The sequence below is a fragment of the Trichoderma atroviride genome, chromosome 6, assembly GCF_020647795.1.
Source record: "Trichoderma atroviride chromosome 6, complete sequence".
Classification (NCBI taxonomy): Eukaryota; Fungi; Ascomycota; class Sordariomycetes; order Hypocreales; family Hypocreaceae; genus Trichoderma; species Trichoderma atroviride.
In genome coordinates this window covers 1,382,834-1,399,514 of record NC_089405.1, presented here as the reverse complement: position 1 = coordinate 1,399,514, position 16,681 = coordinate 1,382,834, and the positions used below count along the sequence as shown (strand labels likewise).

The 16,681-nt window shown below is 50.6% G+C and overlaps 9 protein-coding genes across 10 annotated transcripts; 6 read left to right on the top strand and 3 right to left on the bottom strand.

Annotated features, from left to right (window-relative positions):
• Positions 1 to 1,280: 1,280 nt before the first annotated feature.
• Positions 1,281 to 3,462, top strand: TrAtP1_011039 (uncharacterized protein). Its single transcript, XM_014093205.2, has 4 exons — positions 1,281 to 2,078; positions 2,147 to 2,359; positions 2,425 to 2,797; positions 2,871 to 3,462. The coding sequence occupies exons 1-4, from the start codon at positions 1,637 to 1,639 to the stop codon at positions 3,397 to 3,399; spliced, it is 1,557 nt and encodes a 518-aa protein (XP_013948680.2). The 5' UTR covers positions 1,281 to 1,636; the 3' UTR covers positions 3,400 to 3,462.
• TrAtP1_011038 (mitochondrial 37S ribosomal protein uS13m) lies at positions 3,463 to 4,289 on the bottom strand. The gene is made up of 3 exons (XM_014093204.2): positions 4,120 to 4,289; positions 4,009 to 4,053; positions 3,463 to 3,928 (listed from the first exon to the last, which is right to left on the bottom strand). Exons 1-3 carry the CDS (start codon positions 4,120 to 4,122, stop codon positions 3,617 to 3,619), a joined length of 360 nt encoding a protein of 119 aa, XP_013948679.1. The 5' UTR covers positions 4,123 to 4,289; the 3' UTR covers positions 3,463 to 3,616.
• An 80-nt stretch (positions 4,290 to 4,369) lies between these two features.
• TrAtP1_011037 (uncharacterized protein) lies at positions 4,370 to 5,614 on the top strand. 2 transcript variants are annotated; one of them, XM_014093203.2, is made up of 4 exons: positions 4,370 to 4,826; positions 4,893 to 5,019; positions 5,095 to 5,243; positions 5,365 to 5,614. In XM_014093203.2, the coding sequence occupies exons 1-4, from the start codon at positions 4,502 to 4,504 to the stop codon at positions 5,556 to 5,558; spliced, it is 795 nt and encodes a 264-aa protein (XP_013948678.1). In that variant the 5' UTR covers positions 4,370 to 4,501; the 3' UTR covers positions 5,559 to 5,614. The 2 variants fall into 2 exon arrangements, with proteins under 2 accessions (XP_013948678.1, XP_013948677.1); XM_014093202.2 differs by having other exon boundaries at positions 5,095 to 5,614.
• A 2-nt stretch (positions 5,615 to 5,616) lies between these two features.
• On the top strand, positions 5,617 to 6,676 carry TrAtP1_011036 (uncharacterized protein). Its single transcript, XM_014093201.2, has 3 exons — positions 5,617 to 6,094; positions 6,206 to 6,399; positions 6,463 to 6,676. Exons 1-3 carry the CDS (start codon positions 5,909 to 5,911, stop codon positions 6,464 to 6,466), a joined length of 384 nt encoding a protein of 127 aa, XP_013948676.1. The 5' UTR covers positions 5,617 to 5,908; the 3' UTR covers positions 6,467 to 6,676.
• TrAtP1_011035 (uncharacterized protein) lies at positions 6,677 to 7,847 on the bottom strand. Its single transcript, XM_066114946.1, has 4 exons — positions 7,698 to 7,847; positions 7,275 to 7,636; positions 6,997 to 7,218; positions 6,677 to 6,943 (listed from the first exon to the last, which is right to left on the bottom strand). Exons 1-4 carry the CDS (start codon positions 7,790 to 7,792, stop codon positions 6,804 to 6,806), a joined length of 819 nt encoding a protein of 272 aa, XP_065971043.1. The 5' UTR covers positions 7,793 to 7,847; the 3' UTR covers positions 6,677 to 6,803.
• A 236-nt stretch (positions 7,848 to 8,083) lies between these two features.
• Positions 8,084 to 8,999, top strand: TrAtP1_011034 (uncharacterized protein). The gene is made up of 2 exons (XM_014093199.2): positions 8,084 to 8,346; positions 8,416 to 8,999. Exons 1-2 carry the CDS (start codon positions 8,140 to 8,142, stop codon positions 8,878 to 8,880), a joined length of 672 nt encoding a protein of 223 aa, XP_013948674.1. The 5' UTR covers positions 8,084 to 8,139; the 3' UTR covers positions 8,881 to 8,999.
• Positions 9,000 to 9,953, bottom strand: TrAtP1_011033 (uncharacterized protein). The gene is made up of 3 exons (XM_014093198.2): positions 9,805 to 9,953; positions 9,426 to 9,730; positions 9,000 to 9,326 (listed from the first exon to the last, which is right to left on the bottom strand). The coding sequence occupies exons 1-3, from the start codon at positions 9,820 to 9,822 to the stop codon at positions 9,164 to 9,166; spliced, it is 486 nt and encodes a 161-aa protein (XP_013948673.1). The 5' UTR covers positions 9,823 to 9,953; the 3' UTR covers positions 9,000 to 9,163.
• A 668-nt stretch (positions 9,954 to 10,621) lies between these two features.
• On the top strand, positions 10,622 to 11,821 carry TrAtP1_011032 (uncharacterized protein). Its single transcript, XM_014093197.2, has 2 exons — positions 10,622 to 11,162; positions 11,220 to 11,821. Exons 1-2 carry the CDS (start codon positions 10,937 to 10,939, stop codon positions 11,732 to 11,734), a joined length of 741 nt encoding a protein of 246 aa, XP_013948672.2. The 5' UTR covers positions 10,622 to 10,936; the 3' UTR covers positions 11,735 to 11,821.
• Positions 11,822 to 12,304: 483 nt separating this feature from the next.
• Positions 12,305 to 16,222, top strand: TrAtP1_011031 (uncharacterized protein; the record flags this gene model as incomplete). The annotated part of the gene is made up of 3 exons (XM_066114945.1): positions 12,305 to 12,949; positions 13,040 to 16,055; positions 16,119 to 16,222. The coding sequence occupies 3 exons, from the start codon at positions 12,305 to 12,307 to the stop codon at positions 16,220 to 16,222; spliced, it is 3,765 nt and encodes a 1,254-aa protein (XP_065971042.1).
• Positions 16,223 to 16,681: the final 459 nt, after the last annotated feature.

Below are 16,681 nucleotides of genomic sequence, written 5' to 3'. Positions count from 1 at the left end.
ACCCGGCCTCTCGTCTTCGAATCGCCGTTTCTCTCTGGCGGGCCTAGCAGCTTCTTTGGCGCTGACTGTGCTGGCGAACCACTGGCATACCTGTAGACAAAGAACTCCAAAGAAGCGGCGCTTCGCAGACCGTTTTCCTGAGGCCGACCAACCAGCAGCGACTTTATTAATAGCACGCATGTAGTCATGCTATCTGTATGCAGTACTAACAACTCGCTCTCTCTCCTGCACCTCTAGGGAGCATAGCACTACGAATAGAAGAGAATAGAATGCAGTACCTGCTTGGCATGTACCGGCATTGTGCATGATATACCCTGCTGGCGCTCTGCAGATGTTGTGCGAAGCTCCTGGTTTCATGTGCTTACCTAGGTACGCTTTGATAAAGGGACGCATCATCATCTCGGCATCGTTGACGAGGCACGGACCAGACCAGCTGCTGAAGATGTCGGATTGCCAGAAATACGAAGATTCCTCCTGCTCCGTAGACCCCATGTATAAACGATTTTCTTTGTCTCGTCACATTTCATCAACCGGGGTTGCAACAAAGGCAGGCCTCACTCAGCTTGGGTCTGCTTTGCGCACCACAATTTGCGATGGCTTGTGCATGTGTGGCACTTGTCAAAACATGTGCCGCTAGTCAGCTTAGAGGGACAATTTGAAGTTAAAAGTGCCTCGTTTCAGCTATCAGTCAGCGACGAAGTTGAATATTGTGCTATATTAGGGACCAGGCGGGTCGGCCACCGCTAATCCAGGCATCTAGCACAACAACTTACCTGTACTTATAGCAATGTTAGGATCGGTGAGGAAAGGAAAGAGTTTCCGGCCTCTACCAAACACAAATACCACGAGTAGCTGCATAAAGGAGCTTGTCTTGTTCGGTTCTCCGCCCATCTCCTCGTATATAGACTGCGGTGACTGGTAGCGCTTAGTACCTTGCTTTGCAGCTCCGTATTAGTGGGTGCGCGTACATGCCGTCGGGTCTGGTGTCTGTATGCCTTGGCGCTCAGCCTCACGGCGGAGCACGATTGCTCTGTATTCTCCGCAAAGAGGCGTCGAATCGAATGTAGTCTTAGTATCTGCTACTTGCTTAAGCGAGGTCGACACAGCATTGTTTGTCGTACTGACTACTTCGCCACGTTATGGCGCTGTGGAAGAAAACTGTGCTAACGCAACTGGGCAACTCAGCATCTCAGGCGCTGCGAACCAATTAGAACTACCTACCTACAAATAGCATCCCGGATTCGATTTACAACATTAGTTCGATCTTACATATTACTTCGAGAAGCTGATGATGAGAAACAGAGATCTATAAACAATATATCGTTCAATAGATCCTCAAGCTGAGCGGCAGGGCAGCACGAAAGTATCTTAACTGCTACTAATGGGCTACGTATACCCCCGCGTTATCTACAGTGACCCTGGTGCTAGCAAGCAGGCCTCGGCAAGATAGCCGTCCAAAACGCGCCGTCGCCTCCGCGACTAGAACCCCCGTTGCAGCGCTGAATACAATGACAGCCCAAAAAGTTTGCCAAGAAATAAAGGATATGCTAGAAACTCTGGCATGTTCTACTAGTAGACTTCGAAATCAACATCATGTCGCAAACAGGAAAATGCTTATGAGAAACCTACGCGGTGCATGTCTACGGGATTCATTATCTGGTCCCCTGCCGGCCACCAGATAGTGTACCAGATAGTGTCACCCAGAGGTCCTTTTGTAGCGCCGAATAGGGAAGATGGCGTGCTGGTCAACCGTATAAACTCCGTGATCATGAAACCTCTTGTTCCTTTTTCCTCTTCTCGAAAGCCGCCTCACAACGCCGCGATGAATCCAAGAACTGGCAAATCGTACATGGACCTGCCCATCTCGGGCGCGGACGCCTATTATGGTCGCGGGCATGGAGAGCCACGCAAGCCAAACTTCAAGCGGATAGCTGTCGCCGTCTCCCTGGCCCTGGGCACCATCGGCATGCTTTATAAGCCAGCTTTCCAGCACTATCAGCGAATCGCCAACGATTGCTCCAAGACTCTCACGGTCGATAAGAGGGCGCAGAGAGTTCTCACGACAACTCCCCTGATTGGTAAGAAATCCGCTATGCGCATCAGAAGTTGTACGCCTAGACTAACGAACGCTGCGCTTTCAACTTAGATGGACACGTCGACTTCGCCGTCTTCCTCCGCGGCGTTTTTGATAACCACATCGAGAGCGATGATTTTGCCGGCGCGTTTGAAAATGGAACGCTCAGCGGCCACCTTGACCTCGCGCGGCTAAGAACTGGTCGCTCGGGTGGTGCGTTCTGGAGCGTCTTCGCTCCATGCCCAGACAATGGAACGGACTTTTCGGATGAGAATTATGCTGCCAGTAAGGTTTCATTTACATTTCGCCTTGTCCCCGCGCAGGTTGTTGATAATTCTTTTCTATGGCAGGTCTTCAGTTCACGTTGCAGGCAATCGATACCATGAAGAGGCTCTTCGCGGCTTACCCCGAAGACTTTGCCCATGATGTCGACGGCGCCGATGCCTTCAAGGCCTTCCGAAGAGGAAAGCTGGTTTCGCCCCTGGGCGTGGAGGGTCTGCACCAGATCGCCAACCAGCCTAGCAACCTGCGCCTGTTTCGCGATCTTGGTGTGAGATACGCAACGTTGACACACAACTGCCACAACAAGTATGCGGATGCCGCTCTGCAGAGCAATCCATTCAAGAAGGCAACCCCAGTTTGGGGCGGCGTCAGCCCCGACGGACGAAAATTGGTCCACGAGATGAATCGCATTGGCATGATTGTCGATCTTTCTCATGTCAGGTAGGGAGATTCCAGTCCATTTAGCCATCTAGGTGTTCACTTGCTAACTCTTGATGTCTTTGCGCGTATATAGCGAGGATACAATGATTGATACCCTCGGCGGAAAAGATGACTGGGAAGGATCCAAAGCACCCGTCATCTTCTCGCACAGCTCGGCCTTTAGCATCTGCCCTCACCCGCGCAACGTCAAAGACCATGTCCTGCAGCTGGTGAAGAAGCGCAATTCCGTGGTGTTGGTCAACATTTACCCTGGATTCATCTCCTGCTTCGACGAAGGCAACGAGAATGGCGTTCCTACTGAAGACACTGAGAACGCTACGCTGGAAAAGGTCGCCGATCACATTACATATATCGGAGATCTCATCGGCTATGATCACGTTGGCATTGGGTCCGACTTTGATGGAATTGACAGGGTGCCTGAAGGACTCGAGGACGTTACCAAATATCCCGCTCTGATCGCTGAGCTCTTGCGACGAGGAGTCAGCGAGGCAGACGCCGCAAAGGTTGTCGGTGGAAATGTCATTCGGGTCTGGAAGGAAGTGGATGCAGTATCAGCCCAGATGAAAGCTGACGGCGCCCCAATCTTGGAAGATGAATTCTAGATCTGTAGTAGATATACTCGTATGTAGCATCTATTCGTGCTTTTTATTTTGTTCATGTACACATAATATACAAAGCCTAACACCTGTAGGCTACTTCCTTTTTGAACATTTTCCCACCCTTATGGTCGTAAAGTGCAAACTCCTTTGCGTCCTCCGAAACTCGGCACACAGCCTCCTCCTTTTGAATTTTCCAAGTCCAGTTCAGTTAGATATGGGTCTAAGCCCTACGATCAACTCTGTTGAGCTTGTTGGCCGTCGCAGTCTGTGTTCTTGTTCGTTGACCACGGGCTGGCAGACCCATGGCATGCCGTCTACCTCTGTACGATCCGATATCCTTCAACCTTCTGATGTTTTCTTGTACCTGTCTTCTTGCGTCCGTCTCTATTGTCATTTGTGATAATTCGGCTGTAAGCGAGGTCACTGTCCTGGGCGCCAGCGAGCCGACTTTGGCGAGGTTGTGAATCGAGTACTTGGCCATGATGCGGGCAGAGGTAGTCGGTCCAAGGGCGTAGAAGGACTCGAGGGCTTTCTGTTTGTTTAATTGTTAGAATCGTACATTAAAGAAGGAGACTCGTAAGGAAATCGGTCGGTTCGTGAGGTCTGTTGTACCTTGACGAGCTGTCCCTCGTGGAAGCTGACTCCTAATAGGAAGACCTAGAGATAGAAAAGTAAGCCCGATGACCTTTTCCATGAGGCTGTTATAAAAAGGCCAATTTGTACCATTTTGAATGTCTATGTCGAAATCAAATCAACGTCGAAAAGAACAACACCGCAATGCGCCGCCCTCGCTCTTCTTCTGAGCGATCACGAAATCTCTCTGTAGCGGCTTGGTTGAAAGATTCGCGGCTAGCCGGGTAAATGCTGGTTAAACCTGGCGCGTGGGTGTCTGAGTTGCGTGCCGCATCAGGCAGGCCAAGGGATCCTGTGGGGCTTGAAGACGCAACTGCAGCCACTGATGTTTGCAAGGGCGGCGGGGAAGGACCTGAAACGGACCGAGCTGTAAGGTACAAGTATATGTGTCCATCTCCCAGCGCCCTGCCGCCGGACTGATTCCTGTTTCCTCGATATCCACGACTCGATATCACCGAATTGAGCAGTCATCATGTTTAGCTTCAGGCGGCTGTTTACCACCGCCATTGTCCTGGTGGTGGGACTGCTGTTCTTTGCCCGCACGGCCGAGGCTGTCAAGGGCCCCAAGATCACCCACAAGGTCTACTTCGACATTGAGCAAGGCGATGTGAAGCTCGGCCGTATCGTCATGGGCCTCTACGGAAAGACTGTCCCCGAGACCGCTGAGAACTTCCGAGCTCTTGCTACTGGCGAGAAGGGTTTTGGCTATGAGGGCTCCACCTTCCACCGTGTTATCAAGCAATTCATGATCCAGGGTGGTGACTTCACCAAGGGCGATGGCACTGGTGGCAAGTCGAGTAAGTCCTTCTTGGACGAGGTGTTGTTTTTGGATGGATTTGGTTGATTAACATTGGCGTCTTTAGTCTACGGCGACAGGTTCAAGGATGAAAACTTCAAGCTGAAGCACACCAAGAAGGGTCTCCTGTCTATGGCCAACGCTGGACCTGACACCAACGGCTCCCAGTTCTTCATCACCACTGTTGTTACTTCGTAAGCCTGCTCGTTTTGTCCCCTTAAGGCCAATGGCAAGGCAATGATTGGAATCTAACACACAATTTACAATAGATGGCTCGACGGCCGACACGTCGTCTTTGGCGAAGTTCTCGAGGGCTATGATGTCGTTGAGAAGATTGAAATGACTCCCACCGCCTCCGACCGTCCCAAGGTGGAAGTCAAGATTGCCAAGAGCGGCGAGCTGGAGGTCCCTCCCGAAGGTATTCATGTCGAGCTCTAATATCTTTACCATATCTTTACATCGTCACTCCAACTCTTCAATCAATCAATCAATCCAATTTCCGTCACGGACGTGCTGATGAGTTTGGTCTTCCATTTCAGAGCTTTACGGTACGGCTGGCTGGGCTGCTGGAGCTTCCGAAGATTTCGACGCAGCTGCGACGGTTGTCAAGACATCTGGTGGATTTGGAACGGGCTATGTGCTGGCCATTGGAGCCGTTGCTGTTGGCGGCGTTGGTCTCGCGCTTCGCCTGAAGAACGCCCGCAGCGAGCGTTATTCAAAGGCGCGATCTTGATATAGTAAAATATGAGAGCCGTATGAATAAAATGCCAGATTATGGTTACAAGGGCATTTTGAAGTTGCCATCTCGTAGAAACTCTCATCAATTCATCAGACAGGATTTTATTCTTGCTGAAAAGTAGAGTTGCTGAGCATAACACCAAATTGCTGTCACGTGGGTCGCGCAACTACTACTAGTTTGGTAGTTGAGAGGTCCGCTTTAGGAAATGTGCATCGCGGGCAATTTTTTTTTTTTTTTAAGAGCCAGTCGCTCACCACATATTCAACAAGAACGCATTCAACTATAACGGAAAAAGAGAGGGAAAAAACGAAGCAGGGAAAAAATAAAGACACAAGAAAGAAAAAATGAAGGTTCTCAGTCTCAACTTCCTTACGTGCGCCGTCAAGGCCTGCAAGTCATCGTCCAACTCGTATCCTTTACACCCTCAGGATGCAGAGCTTGTGCAGGATGAGATCGAGCTCAACCCGGATATGCTAATCAACGTGCTGCCACGTCTGGACTGGACAGCCCTCCGCACGACATCATCAGAGGTAGGTGGACGTTTTCCCTTTTCTGGAACATTTCATCCTCACAGGTCAATGTATGACTGGCTACTCAGTGGACCGTATGAGCTGACTCGAATTCTTTGCTATTTCCAACAGCTGGGCTTTCCTGCGTTGCCTGAGCAAGCCCCTACACTGGAAGAGCTGCAGGCTGATGAGAAGACGATGCGGGATCTTCACCACTTGTTACTGGAGACTCAGATATCCGAGGGAAAGCTGGTCTGCGCCAACTGCGGGCATCAATATGCTGTGAAGGAAGGCATTGCGAATTTCCTGCTGCCAAGCCACCTGGTGTAAGTATACATGTGTGCAGCTAAAAAGGTTTCAATATCGCCTAGGCTGACAATTTGCAATAGTTAAAAGTAGTCAAGCATGAGAGCATGAAAATTAGAACTCGAGGATTTTCGGAATGATAGGAGTCTAGGCGTTTGTTTGGTCATCCCATACGGCTGAGGGAGGCTGGATGGGGGGGGAAAAGAGAGTCATACTTCGCACGATGCAATCTACCTAGGTACTTATGTCACATTGTCTCGACATAGGACAAAGTACCAAAGCATATTATTCGATATGATACACATGAAAAGCAATGCATTTCCCACATTCTAAATTAAAGAGAAAGAAAAAAAAATACTGTTACAGGATCCTTAAAGCACAGACTCGCTACATGATATCTTGCTGGGTGCGCAGTGCATTATCATTACTGATTCTTCTTCTGTGCGGCAGGGCCCATGTCTTTCTCAAATGCACCATATGAAACTTCAAGGCTACCAAGGGCTTTGATTCCAACGCCGAGAATAGAAAGCAGAACAATGGCGGTGATGAGGGCCATAAAAATACCTATATCTCCTATTAGTCTCTGTAGGAACGGATTGATGTAGCTTGCTCCATACCGGGAGTGAAGAACTGGTACTTCTCGAAAAGGGGAAGCTTGTCCCAGTCAGTCTTGTTGTCTCGCTTTTGCAGCTGTGCGCTCTGAACGTGTCTCTTCAGGTCCATGCGAACGGGGTCTACGAAATCGGGCTCGTAAGTTGGCTCATGTGGCGTGGAAAAAACGACGATTGTGTAGCTGTTGTCTGCATTTGCCTTTGCAAGGCTTCGTGCCAGTGCATCATCTACTCTCGCGTTAGCCACGGAAGAGATCAATCATTGCGTTCCCAGCACGGCATACCGTTATCAGAAAATGATCTAGTTCTGTCCTCTACAGACAAGGCTGCCAAGCGGACGTCGTCTACGGTAACCGTCTTATCCTTCTTGGCACACGCAGATTTGATGAATTCTGATAGATTAGCACCCGCCAAATCTCCAACGACCTCGGAGACAATGGCTTTGCCGTTGATTCGGCTGTCCTCGACGGCTTGGCAAAGGTGTGGCATGGCACAGCCAGTAGACCGTCGCAGGTCAGCGGCGTTCAGGCCGGGCTGAGAAACAATGAGATATCGGTCGGTCGGGCATGTCGACAGCACATCTTTCGCAAAGCTCAGTACTGAAGAGCTCGATTGGATCTGATTCGCGCTGGGAGCTTTGGCAAAGCTGGAAACTTGTCAGTGTCTCCGTCTCCCATCCAGAAGAGGTTATCGGTGGCTGCCCTTACGGAGAGGTTGATAAAAGGATCCAAGGCGAAGAGTCGCGAAAGGCGTTTGCTGCACCAGACAGCGCCAAAAGGCTCGCAATCGTCTGGAAATGCATGGCCGGTTCGTGAGTTGTGATGCTGGCCTGCAGAAAGTCTGGGTTGCAGATTAAGGGCCGAGACTTGGAGCTTCGGGGATGCGACAGCGCGCTACATCATCCTCCGATTACGTATGCAGCTATCGCGTTTATTGCAAAAACCGGCAAGGCTAATGCGGATCCCTCGCAGGTCTCTAGATTGGGAGACAGCCCATTATTATGGAATACGCTAATACTAAGTGGGCAATACACCCTGCAGCACTCCTAAAAGTAGCTGGTGCAGTTAAATCTTTTTTCCCAAGGGACCAGTAAATTTTACAATTAGCGACGGTGCCAAAGCCGCAGCAAGAATCGGCATCACAGGAACAATGTTTGCAAAGCCGAGGCCGAAGAAAAGCCCCCTGCCCCCGCCGAGCAGGAAGCGCAAATATGGCGTCGAACAAGTCTCTTTCGACTTCGACGCACGAAACGAATATCTGACTGGCTTTCACAAGCGGAAACAGCAGCGTATCAAACAAGCGCAAGAAGAGGCCGCTAAAAAGGCACGGGAGGAGAGAATAAGAACAAGAAAACAGGTAATTGATACTTGGAAAGCCGCCGATTCGCCTCTGACTATTTGATCTAATTATATGTTTTGCCAATAGCTTCGGGATGAACGCATGAAAGAAGTCGAGGAGCATGTTGAGCACGTCAATAAGCTGCTCCGGGAATCTGGAGCGATCGAGGATGACGCCTCCGAGCAACAATCAGATGAAAACGCCAACGAGGGCGAATGGGACGGATTTCCAGACCGGCCGAATCTGGACATTGTTGACCACGAAGAAGAATACATAGACGAAGATCGATATACAACAGTCACCGTCGAATCAGTGTCAATATCACGGGATGGCCTGGAAAGACCAGCAAAGCCGCAGGAAAAGGCGGAGGAAGACAAAGACGGGGAAGCAGATAAGGCTGACCAGGACGACAAGTCAGCAAAAAAGGGTCCAGTACGACCCAAGAAGAAGAAGCAAAAGTTCCGTTATGAGTCAAAGATAGAAAGGCAGCTGGCAGGGAGGAAGCAAAAGGCAAAGAAGAGTGCAAAAGCCAGTGAGCGCAAATCGAAATGAAGACTTTAAAGACACAACATTAGTTGCCAGCTTCAGCAGCAATCTATAGATACCCCGAGCCGAAAGAGAGAAGGACAGGGAGAGGAAAAAGGACAGGGCGACGAAACACGTAATTGTTGAAATGCTGCTGCTGCTAAAAATGCGCTTCCTTGTGACATTCGAATCTTGTCTATCAACACGCCTCCATCCTACTATGTTCCTTGGTGGTTCCTACAAGGGTCCAACCGCACAACCGTGGTGTGGGGCGACAAAAAGGTGTGCTGGCTAAGAAAGTACTGTACAATTAAATGTTTCCAATCTCGTTCTGGAGCTCCTCCAGCTCCTTCTGCAGATCCGCGTGTTTCTTTGCCATTTCTTCGTATTTCTGCTCCCACTGATCGCGCTCATTCTCGAGGGCCTGGACCTTGCGCTCGAAATGTCCGGCCTTGACATCAGTTTGTCGAAGCCTGTGATGAAACTGTTAGCGACTAGCTCAATAGGTATTACAGGAGGACGGGTCATGGAAAGATGTCGAAGGGTCGCAGAATGTATGGCAGCCAACATACTTCTCGTTGGCCTCGCGGAGAGTCTTGTCGGCCTCCTCAGCCTCGTCTTCTAGCAGCTGGAGTCGTCGCTGCAGTGTCTCCTTTTGGGTTCCAGACTCCTGTCCCTCGTCGGCGATCTTCTTGAAGTCCGTGATGGCGGTCTCCAGCTTCTCGACCTCGGACTGGAGGAGGCCGTTGTTGTGTTGCAGCGAGGTAATCTCTTGCTCCTTTGCCAGGTTTTCCTGCTCAAGAGTCTTGACTCTGGCCTGGAGTTCCTCGACCTTGGCGACAGCTTCGTCAGCCTCCAAGCGGAGCGAGTTCATTTTCTAGCTCATCTTGTTAGCCTCTGTCCGGTCGGTGTAGCTTTCCTGCAAGGAGGCTTCGTGAAGTGCAAGTTTACCTCCTTGATGCGATCCATTTTGATGTGTGAAAGATGCAGCTAACTTAGGTTGCTTGTTTAACAAAGTTGGAAGAAAGTCTGGAGAGGGCTCGAGGCGTAATATGTAGAATGTCGAATGGTCCTGGAAAGGGGGTGGGGTAAAGGAGAGTGTCCTTGATGCCCCTCGATGCCGCCTGTTCGGATGCCTTCTTCAGTGGGCGGCAGTGCCCCGCAGGCCTTTGAGAGACCTGGTACTGCAATAACACCGGCCGCCTTAGCACTGCTGAGCCGGGACCTGGACCGCGAGCTAGGCCGCGCACTGTACCTGCCAAGTACCCAGCAGCTCTTGGGCAGTGCGCGAACAAAGAACAAAGCCCCCCCCCCCTACAAAGATTGTGCTTTACAAAGCAAGCCTACATCATCGTCATCGCCTCTCCTTGCCCAGTAAATGCAAACAAGGAGAACGGTGACTTTGACCCATGCAAGGCGCCCGACTGGTATCTCTCGTGACGCATCTCACCCAGGCAGTACTTGACAGGTCAAATGACAATGCAAACTAACACAAAGGGTAAAGAGTACCATGCCGTACTAAGATAGTAGAATTACTAGCAAAAGTTGCATTCATACTGTAAGTTAGACACATGCTGAGCGTGTGAAGATAGCATGTCCAGAGTGCAGTAAAATCAAGGCCGCCTCTCAATATACAATGCGAAATTAGCCACTTTCTCGATACTACTGCTAGTAGTACTGATTTCACCGTCGTCTATATTTTGGAGAACCTTGCAGGCTATCTGCATGGAGCTATTCTTTTTCTTTATCGTTGCCGACAAAGGTGCCTGGTTAAGCTTTATTATGTAATATCTTGCAGACTTGGGCTAGTACTACTACTTTAGTATTAGGTAGTTTGCGCTTTACCTGCCTCGAATCCAAGCACCGTCCTCAGTTGCCCAGCCAACGGTCCACTGAACAAGCGCAGAGACTATCAATACGTGCGCCATTCATTCTCGGTCCACGATTTCGAACCTGGTCATGCCGCAGCACTACCCAATCATTCTCCTTCTGAAATTGCTCCACAGAATCGTGATTACGTCCTAGAGATTTGCGACCTTGAAAGAAGAACATACATACCAATAAGGGTTGGCCACATATTGCCATGCTCTCCACCCGTCGAGAACAAGAGAATCGGGTGCTCAGTCACCAGGGCACCTCCAAGCAGCAGCAGCAGCAGCAGCAGCCCAAGACGCCGGGCATGCGATATCTGCAGCGAGGCAATGAGAACGCACTGACAGGCCTTACAACCAAAAAGACAATCTTGGGAACGACTAAGCTCGGAGAAAATGCAAAATTTATTGGCAAGACACCGCTACTAACCCCAACCGGTGCGTATTTCTAGCCAGGCGATATAAGTATCAAGCGAATTCTAACTCATCAAATAGGACCTCGGATTCGAGCGCCATTGGGGAACAAGACAACAAACGCCAAAGCCAAAAACGACGAGGGCCATGGGATCGGTGGTAAGGGCGCCGCAAAAGGGATCGAGAAGTCAGAGACAAAGAAGGCCACAATTCAAAAAAGGAGACAAAAGCAGAGACAAAGACAGGCCGAGCCAGCGCCAAAGAGGTTGCTCTTCCCGGCTAGAGACGGGCACGACCCCTACCAAGACGAACCTGAATACGCTCCTCCCAACCCTCGACCTCTACCCTACCAGTCCGACATCTTCCCAAGCAACGGCCTTAGTTTGAAGGGGCTAAATAAAGAAAATCTACTAAAGGGCTACTATGAGCATTTCTATAATCCGGTGGACGACGACGGCGTGTCGCGCGCGGAGAAGCAGCTGGAGAAGGAAGTGAAAAGTGCACTAGAGAAGGCGATAAAGCGCAACGAAAGCGAGACGGAAGAGTTTACATGGAACAGTGCCGATATACCAGATGAGTCGGAGGTGCCGTGGTAGGACGTAGGTAGTGGTAGAGGTTAGTAGTGGTAGTAGCGCGTATCCATATAAAGAGGTTATACACCAAGCGCAGTGACGACTTCACTCAAATGCCCCGCTGAAGCGCGGATTATCGTAGCGCCGCAGCCCGCCATTCCAAGCGCGGACCGCAACTTGAGCAAACCCACATGCTGACTACAGCGAAAACGAGGATCCTCATTGCATTGTCCCTTTTAAACTCAGAGCCAAAGACGTCCAACCTCACCTCTTCGCCAAAGCACCTCCCAGATTCCAGCCGCCCACTCCGGGTTCTCAAGCTTGTCGGCCATCGCGCTGTGGTCGCGAACGACGTTTGCCTCTTCTGCCGGCTTTTCCCTGCGTTTCCCCTCTCTGCGACGCAGCGCACGCCGCCTACCGAGAAGCTCAATTTTGCAGTTCTCCAGGTCGCGTGGACGGCGCTCTAGCGCGTACCACAGAAACCGCCTGTCGTCCAGCTCTGGCAGAAGTTATGCATGGTAAACCCTCCCAGTCACAGAGCGAGGTATCATGATTACGCCACGGTGCATGAGATAGCAGGAGCTCATCGACACGATGACTCGGCCGCCACCAGGCGTGAGCTTCGCGCAATTCTTCCCCAACGCCCCGAAGTTTAAGACTGAAGTCCAGGGACGTGCCGACCGAGAGCGGTCGAAGCGGGGCGTCCAGGCAGTTGATACAGCGCAAGAATCAGCCGTCATGACAGATGCCGATACGAATGATCTCGCTCGACCCTGCCAAAACAGTTCCTCCTCATCAGATCCCACGCAGCCACATGCCGACGATAACGGATCGTCGCCTGGGGATATGCCTAGTACGGGAGGCTCAGCAAGTTCACATGCTAGCTCATCCTCTTCACTGTTCAGCGCTTCCGCGTTGCCAGTTGCGACAGCCACGTCTGCCGGGCCGCCCTCTATGAATGCGACTCCCTTCACTTCCACAGATTCGCCTTCCTCTACCCACGCGCTTGCGAAATCAAACATGTCTACGCCCTCAGTCGTCGAACGGGCCATGGACCATACCATGCCCGTTGGCCAACGCCTACAGCAAAACGGCACCTCTTCAATTGAACGGCCCCCAGCTCGAGATCCTTTGCTTTCGATCAAGGGCATCAAATGCACCTATGACCCGCTCCTCGATCGACTTCGCAAGAAAAATGTGAATAAGAACGCAAAACCAGTTTACAAGGAGTTTGGCTTGGTATGTATAATAACAGATTACTTCCGCTGCAGAGGGGAGGGAGGGGGGGCGTCATTTTTTTAAAGCGTTGACGGCTAATTGTTGGAATAGGAAGATGACGCCCCCCCTGCGGACCCTCGCCTAACAAAGGCAGGAGATAGGTTAGCATACATCAACACAGACTATTATTTGCCCAAAGCACGCCTACGGCATGCTCCAGAGAACCTCAAGCCGTACCCTTATGACCCAAAAACATCCATTGGCCCCGGCCCTCCCACACAAGTCCTTGTTACCAGATACAACCCTTTGGTGTCTTTCAACAAAGTGATTGCCATCTTTGCTGCCTTTGGAGAAATTGCAGAGAGCAGCAACAAGATGCACCCAGATACGGGCAGCTATCTTGGTTTTGCGACCATACGATATCGCGACTCCAAGCGCCCAGATCGCCCACGGGTATCTGCTATTGATGCTGCGCGACGCGCCGTCCGTACTCGAGGAATCAAAGTTGATGCCGATCTTGTCAAGGTTGAATACGACCCCGAAGGCCGGAAGAGTCGGCGCATGCTGGAAGAAGTCTTGAAAAGGGAGAGAGAGAAGCTGGCTAATGAGTCGGCTCGATCAAAGCCCCCTCCAACTGGACCTAAATCAGCGACTGCCCCTGGCTTTGTGCGGCCGCCGCCGACGGCACCCAAAGGTCCTGCGTCCCAGAGGGCCCCTCCTCCAGCGCCTATACCCCAGGTTGCTACCCAGCCAGCTCAAGTACCAGCGCCAGCAGCAGCAGCAACAGCAACAACGCAGGCTCGCCCTCACGGAATCGTCGAATCTCAAATCATCGGCTCCCAGCTGTCCAATGACCCATATATATTTGTAGGGAGTGAAAGCGTGCCTACTTTACCCAGCATAGTACCACATATGAAGAAGCGATTAAAGAATTATGGATTCGAAGACATCCGCCTCGATAAGACAGGGTTCTACATTGTTTTTCGAAATTCATACACTGGGCGTAGCGAAGCAGAACGATGTTTTCGAGCTGTTAATCACACCGAATTCTTCAACTACAACATGGCTATGCAGCTCTGCTTGCCACGGTCAGCTTATATCGACTCCGCCCCGAGATCGAGCCCCAGCCCCGAGCGAGCACCGAGAAAAGATCAGCGACCGGACAAGGCCGAGCAGGAAAGGAGGCGCCGAGAAGAAGAGGCGGATCTCGAAGAAGAAAAGAGGCAGAGGGCCAAAAACTTTGACCCTGTACTCGCCGCCATGGAGGTAGTTCGGCGCGAAATGACGGAACATCTCATCAGGCATATTCGCACGCAAATCGCAGCTCCTGCGTTAGCCGATTTTCTCGATCCAGCCAAGCACGTTGCCAAGAGACGGAAGCTTAATATTGATCCTGTGGAAATAGAAGAAGATGCTTTCGATAGCGGCAGTGTCAGCCCTAAATTGGGGACGCCCAACTCTCGGGCAGACCCTATCGAACGTCGAACTGGCCGCTTGGAGCCCAAGGCTCTTCCGAGGATTCGCAAAAGCAAAACAAAAGGCCTTGCACATCGTAGCACCTTTGTCGATCCTTTTGCGCGGAAGCGCGCCTCAGCAGCACGCGCAGCCTTTCGATCATTACATCACCGTCTCAAAAGTCTGGATAGCGATTTTGAATCCGATGATGATACGGATGCAAGAGTACTGGCAGCGCGAGATACAAGTCACTTGGAATCACGCCCACGGAGCCGCATGAGCACTGATGACGAGGCTTCCAAAGATGATTTTGCTTCCTGGGGTCCCGGCGAAGATGACTCTATGACGGAGGCTAGTCTTGCTATCGATAGTGCGCATATAAAGAAGCGAAAACTGGAGGTTTCGATCGAGGCTGCCTTCAAAAGACAGAAAAAATCCGATGAGGAGTTATTTGGTGTCAAAATCGATCAGATCGATGCGGAATTCAAAGTAGTCGAGGACTCGGACGACACTGGTCTGGAACTGGAGGCGGCTGGTGGAGAGCGGGAAGATTCAACTGCACTCATCGAGACACCGTCCGAAAAGCCGTCCAAGACGAAATCAGTCAAATCCAAACAAAAGTCTATGAAACAGCTGCTCCAGGAACGAGAGACAACAAAGAAACAGTTAGAAGTGGAATCTCAACTCTCCGATGCGGATGAAGCTGCAGACAAAGCGAAACCCACGACTGAGGATATACCAGAGGCCGATGTCGTAATCGAGAAATATGATGAAAAGCTTTTCGCGACCAAGCCAATGACGACGGCGGCAACACTCCCTGACGGATTCAGGCCCGACATTGCATCTTTGACTTCCTTATCGCTGGGCCCCAAGGACGTTCCGGATCTCAGTAGGCTGCTCAAGAGATTCCAGACGGAGGAGATTGGCAATCCAGAGCTATGGCTTTGGAAACGAAACCGCGTCCGGGAACTCAATACAGCCGATAGCGTTCAGCGTGGCCCAATCCGCATTGAAGGCTATTATGTGCCGAATGCAAGTGGCTGTGCGCGAACTGAAGGAGCCAATAAAATCTTGAACTCGGAGAAGTCGAAGTATCTGCCCCATCACATCAAGGTGCAAAAGGCCAGAGAGGAGCGAGAGGCCAATTCCAAGAAGACGGGGAGAGATGCCACTGCTGCGGCGAATGAAGCTGCTAAACTGGCTGCTGAGAAGCTCATTTCTAAAGGCAATTCCCGAGCCAACCGCGCCACCAATCGACGATACGTTGCAGATCTTAATGATCAGAAGAAGACTCTCGGGCAGGACTCGGACGTGTTCAAATTCAACCAGCTTAAGAAGCGGAAGAAGCCTGTCAAGTTTGCCCGCTCTGCCATTCATAACTGGGGCCTATACGCCATGGAGAACATCAATAAAGACGACATGATTATCGAGTACGTGGGTGAAGAAGTTCGACAGCAGATTGCGGAGATTCGGGAGAACCGCTACCTCAAGAGCGGCATTGGCAGTAGCTATCTCTTCCGAATTGATGACAACACAGTTATCGATGCTACGAAAAAGGGAGGCATTGCGCGATTCATCAACCATAGCTGCATGCCAAACTGTACTGCCAAGATTATCAAAGTTGAAGGCAGCAAGCGAATTGTCATTTATGCACTTCGCGATATTGCTATGAGTAAGTGTGATGCCTATGTTTTTCAACAGTCTGTCTTCAGTCAAGCTAACAACTATATTTTAGATGAAGAATTAACCTACGACTACAAATTCGAGCGGGAAATCGGCAGTCTGGATCGTATTCCCTGCTTATGTGGTACAGCAGCGTGCAAAGGTTTCCTCAACTGATACCTGCCTTGCCTTCCAAGGTATTATTTGGTCGATCCTAATACTACTATGACGATAAGCGATGACATGTCGATTTTCATCCATAAAGCCGGCTTAAGGTGGACAGCGCACTCAAGTCAAGCAATTGGCTCAAAGCTTAATACGTTATTTTGATTATTTATTTTTCTTCAACCATTGTTTTCTCCATCTTATTTGTTGTGCTGTCTGCCATCGCACTTCAACTTTGTGGTGGCATAATGCGGGAATGGTAAACGGACGAGAGTGTTTTTATTTGATTTTACTCGGAAGAGAAAAGCAACAAAGGTGCCTTAGGATTAACGGCTTAATGCGACACTTAGGGATACAACCATGACACATGAAAAAAAGGAACGTGAACTTTTTGCGTGCGGATTCATTGGGGACAGTGACTTTTCCCTGGCAGTCGTGGAATTATCATGACTTTGGAGGGGCGAAAATTCA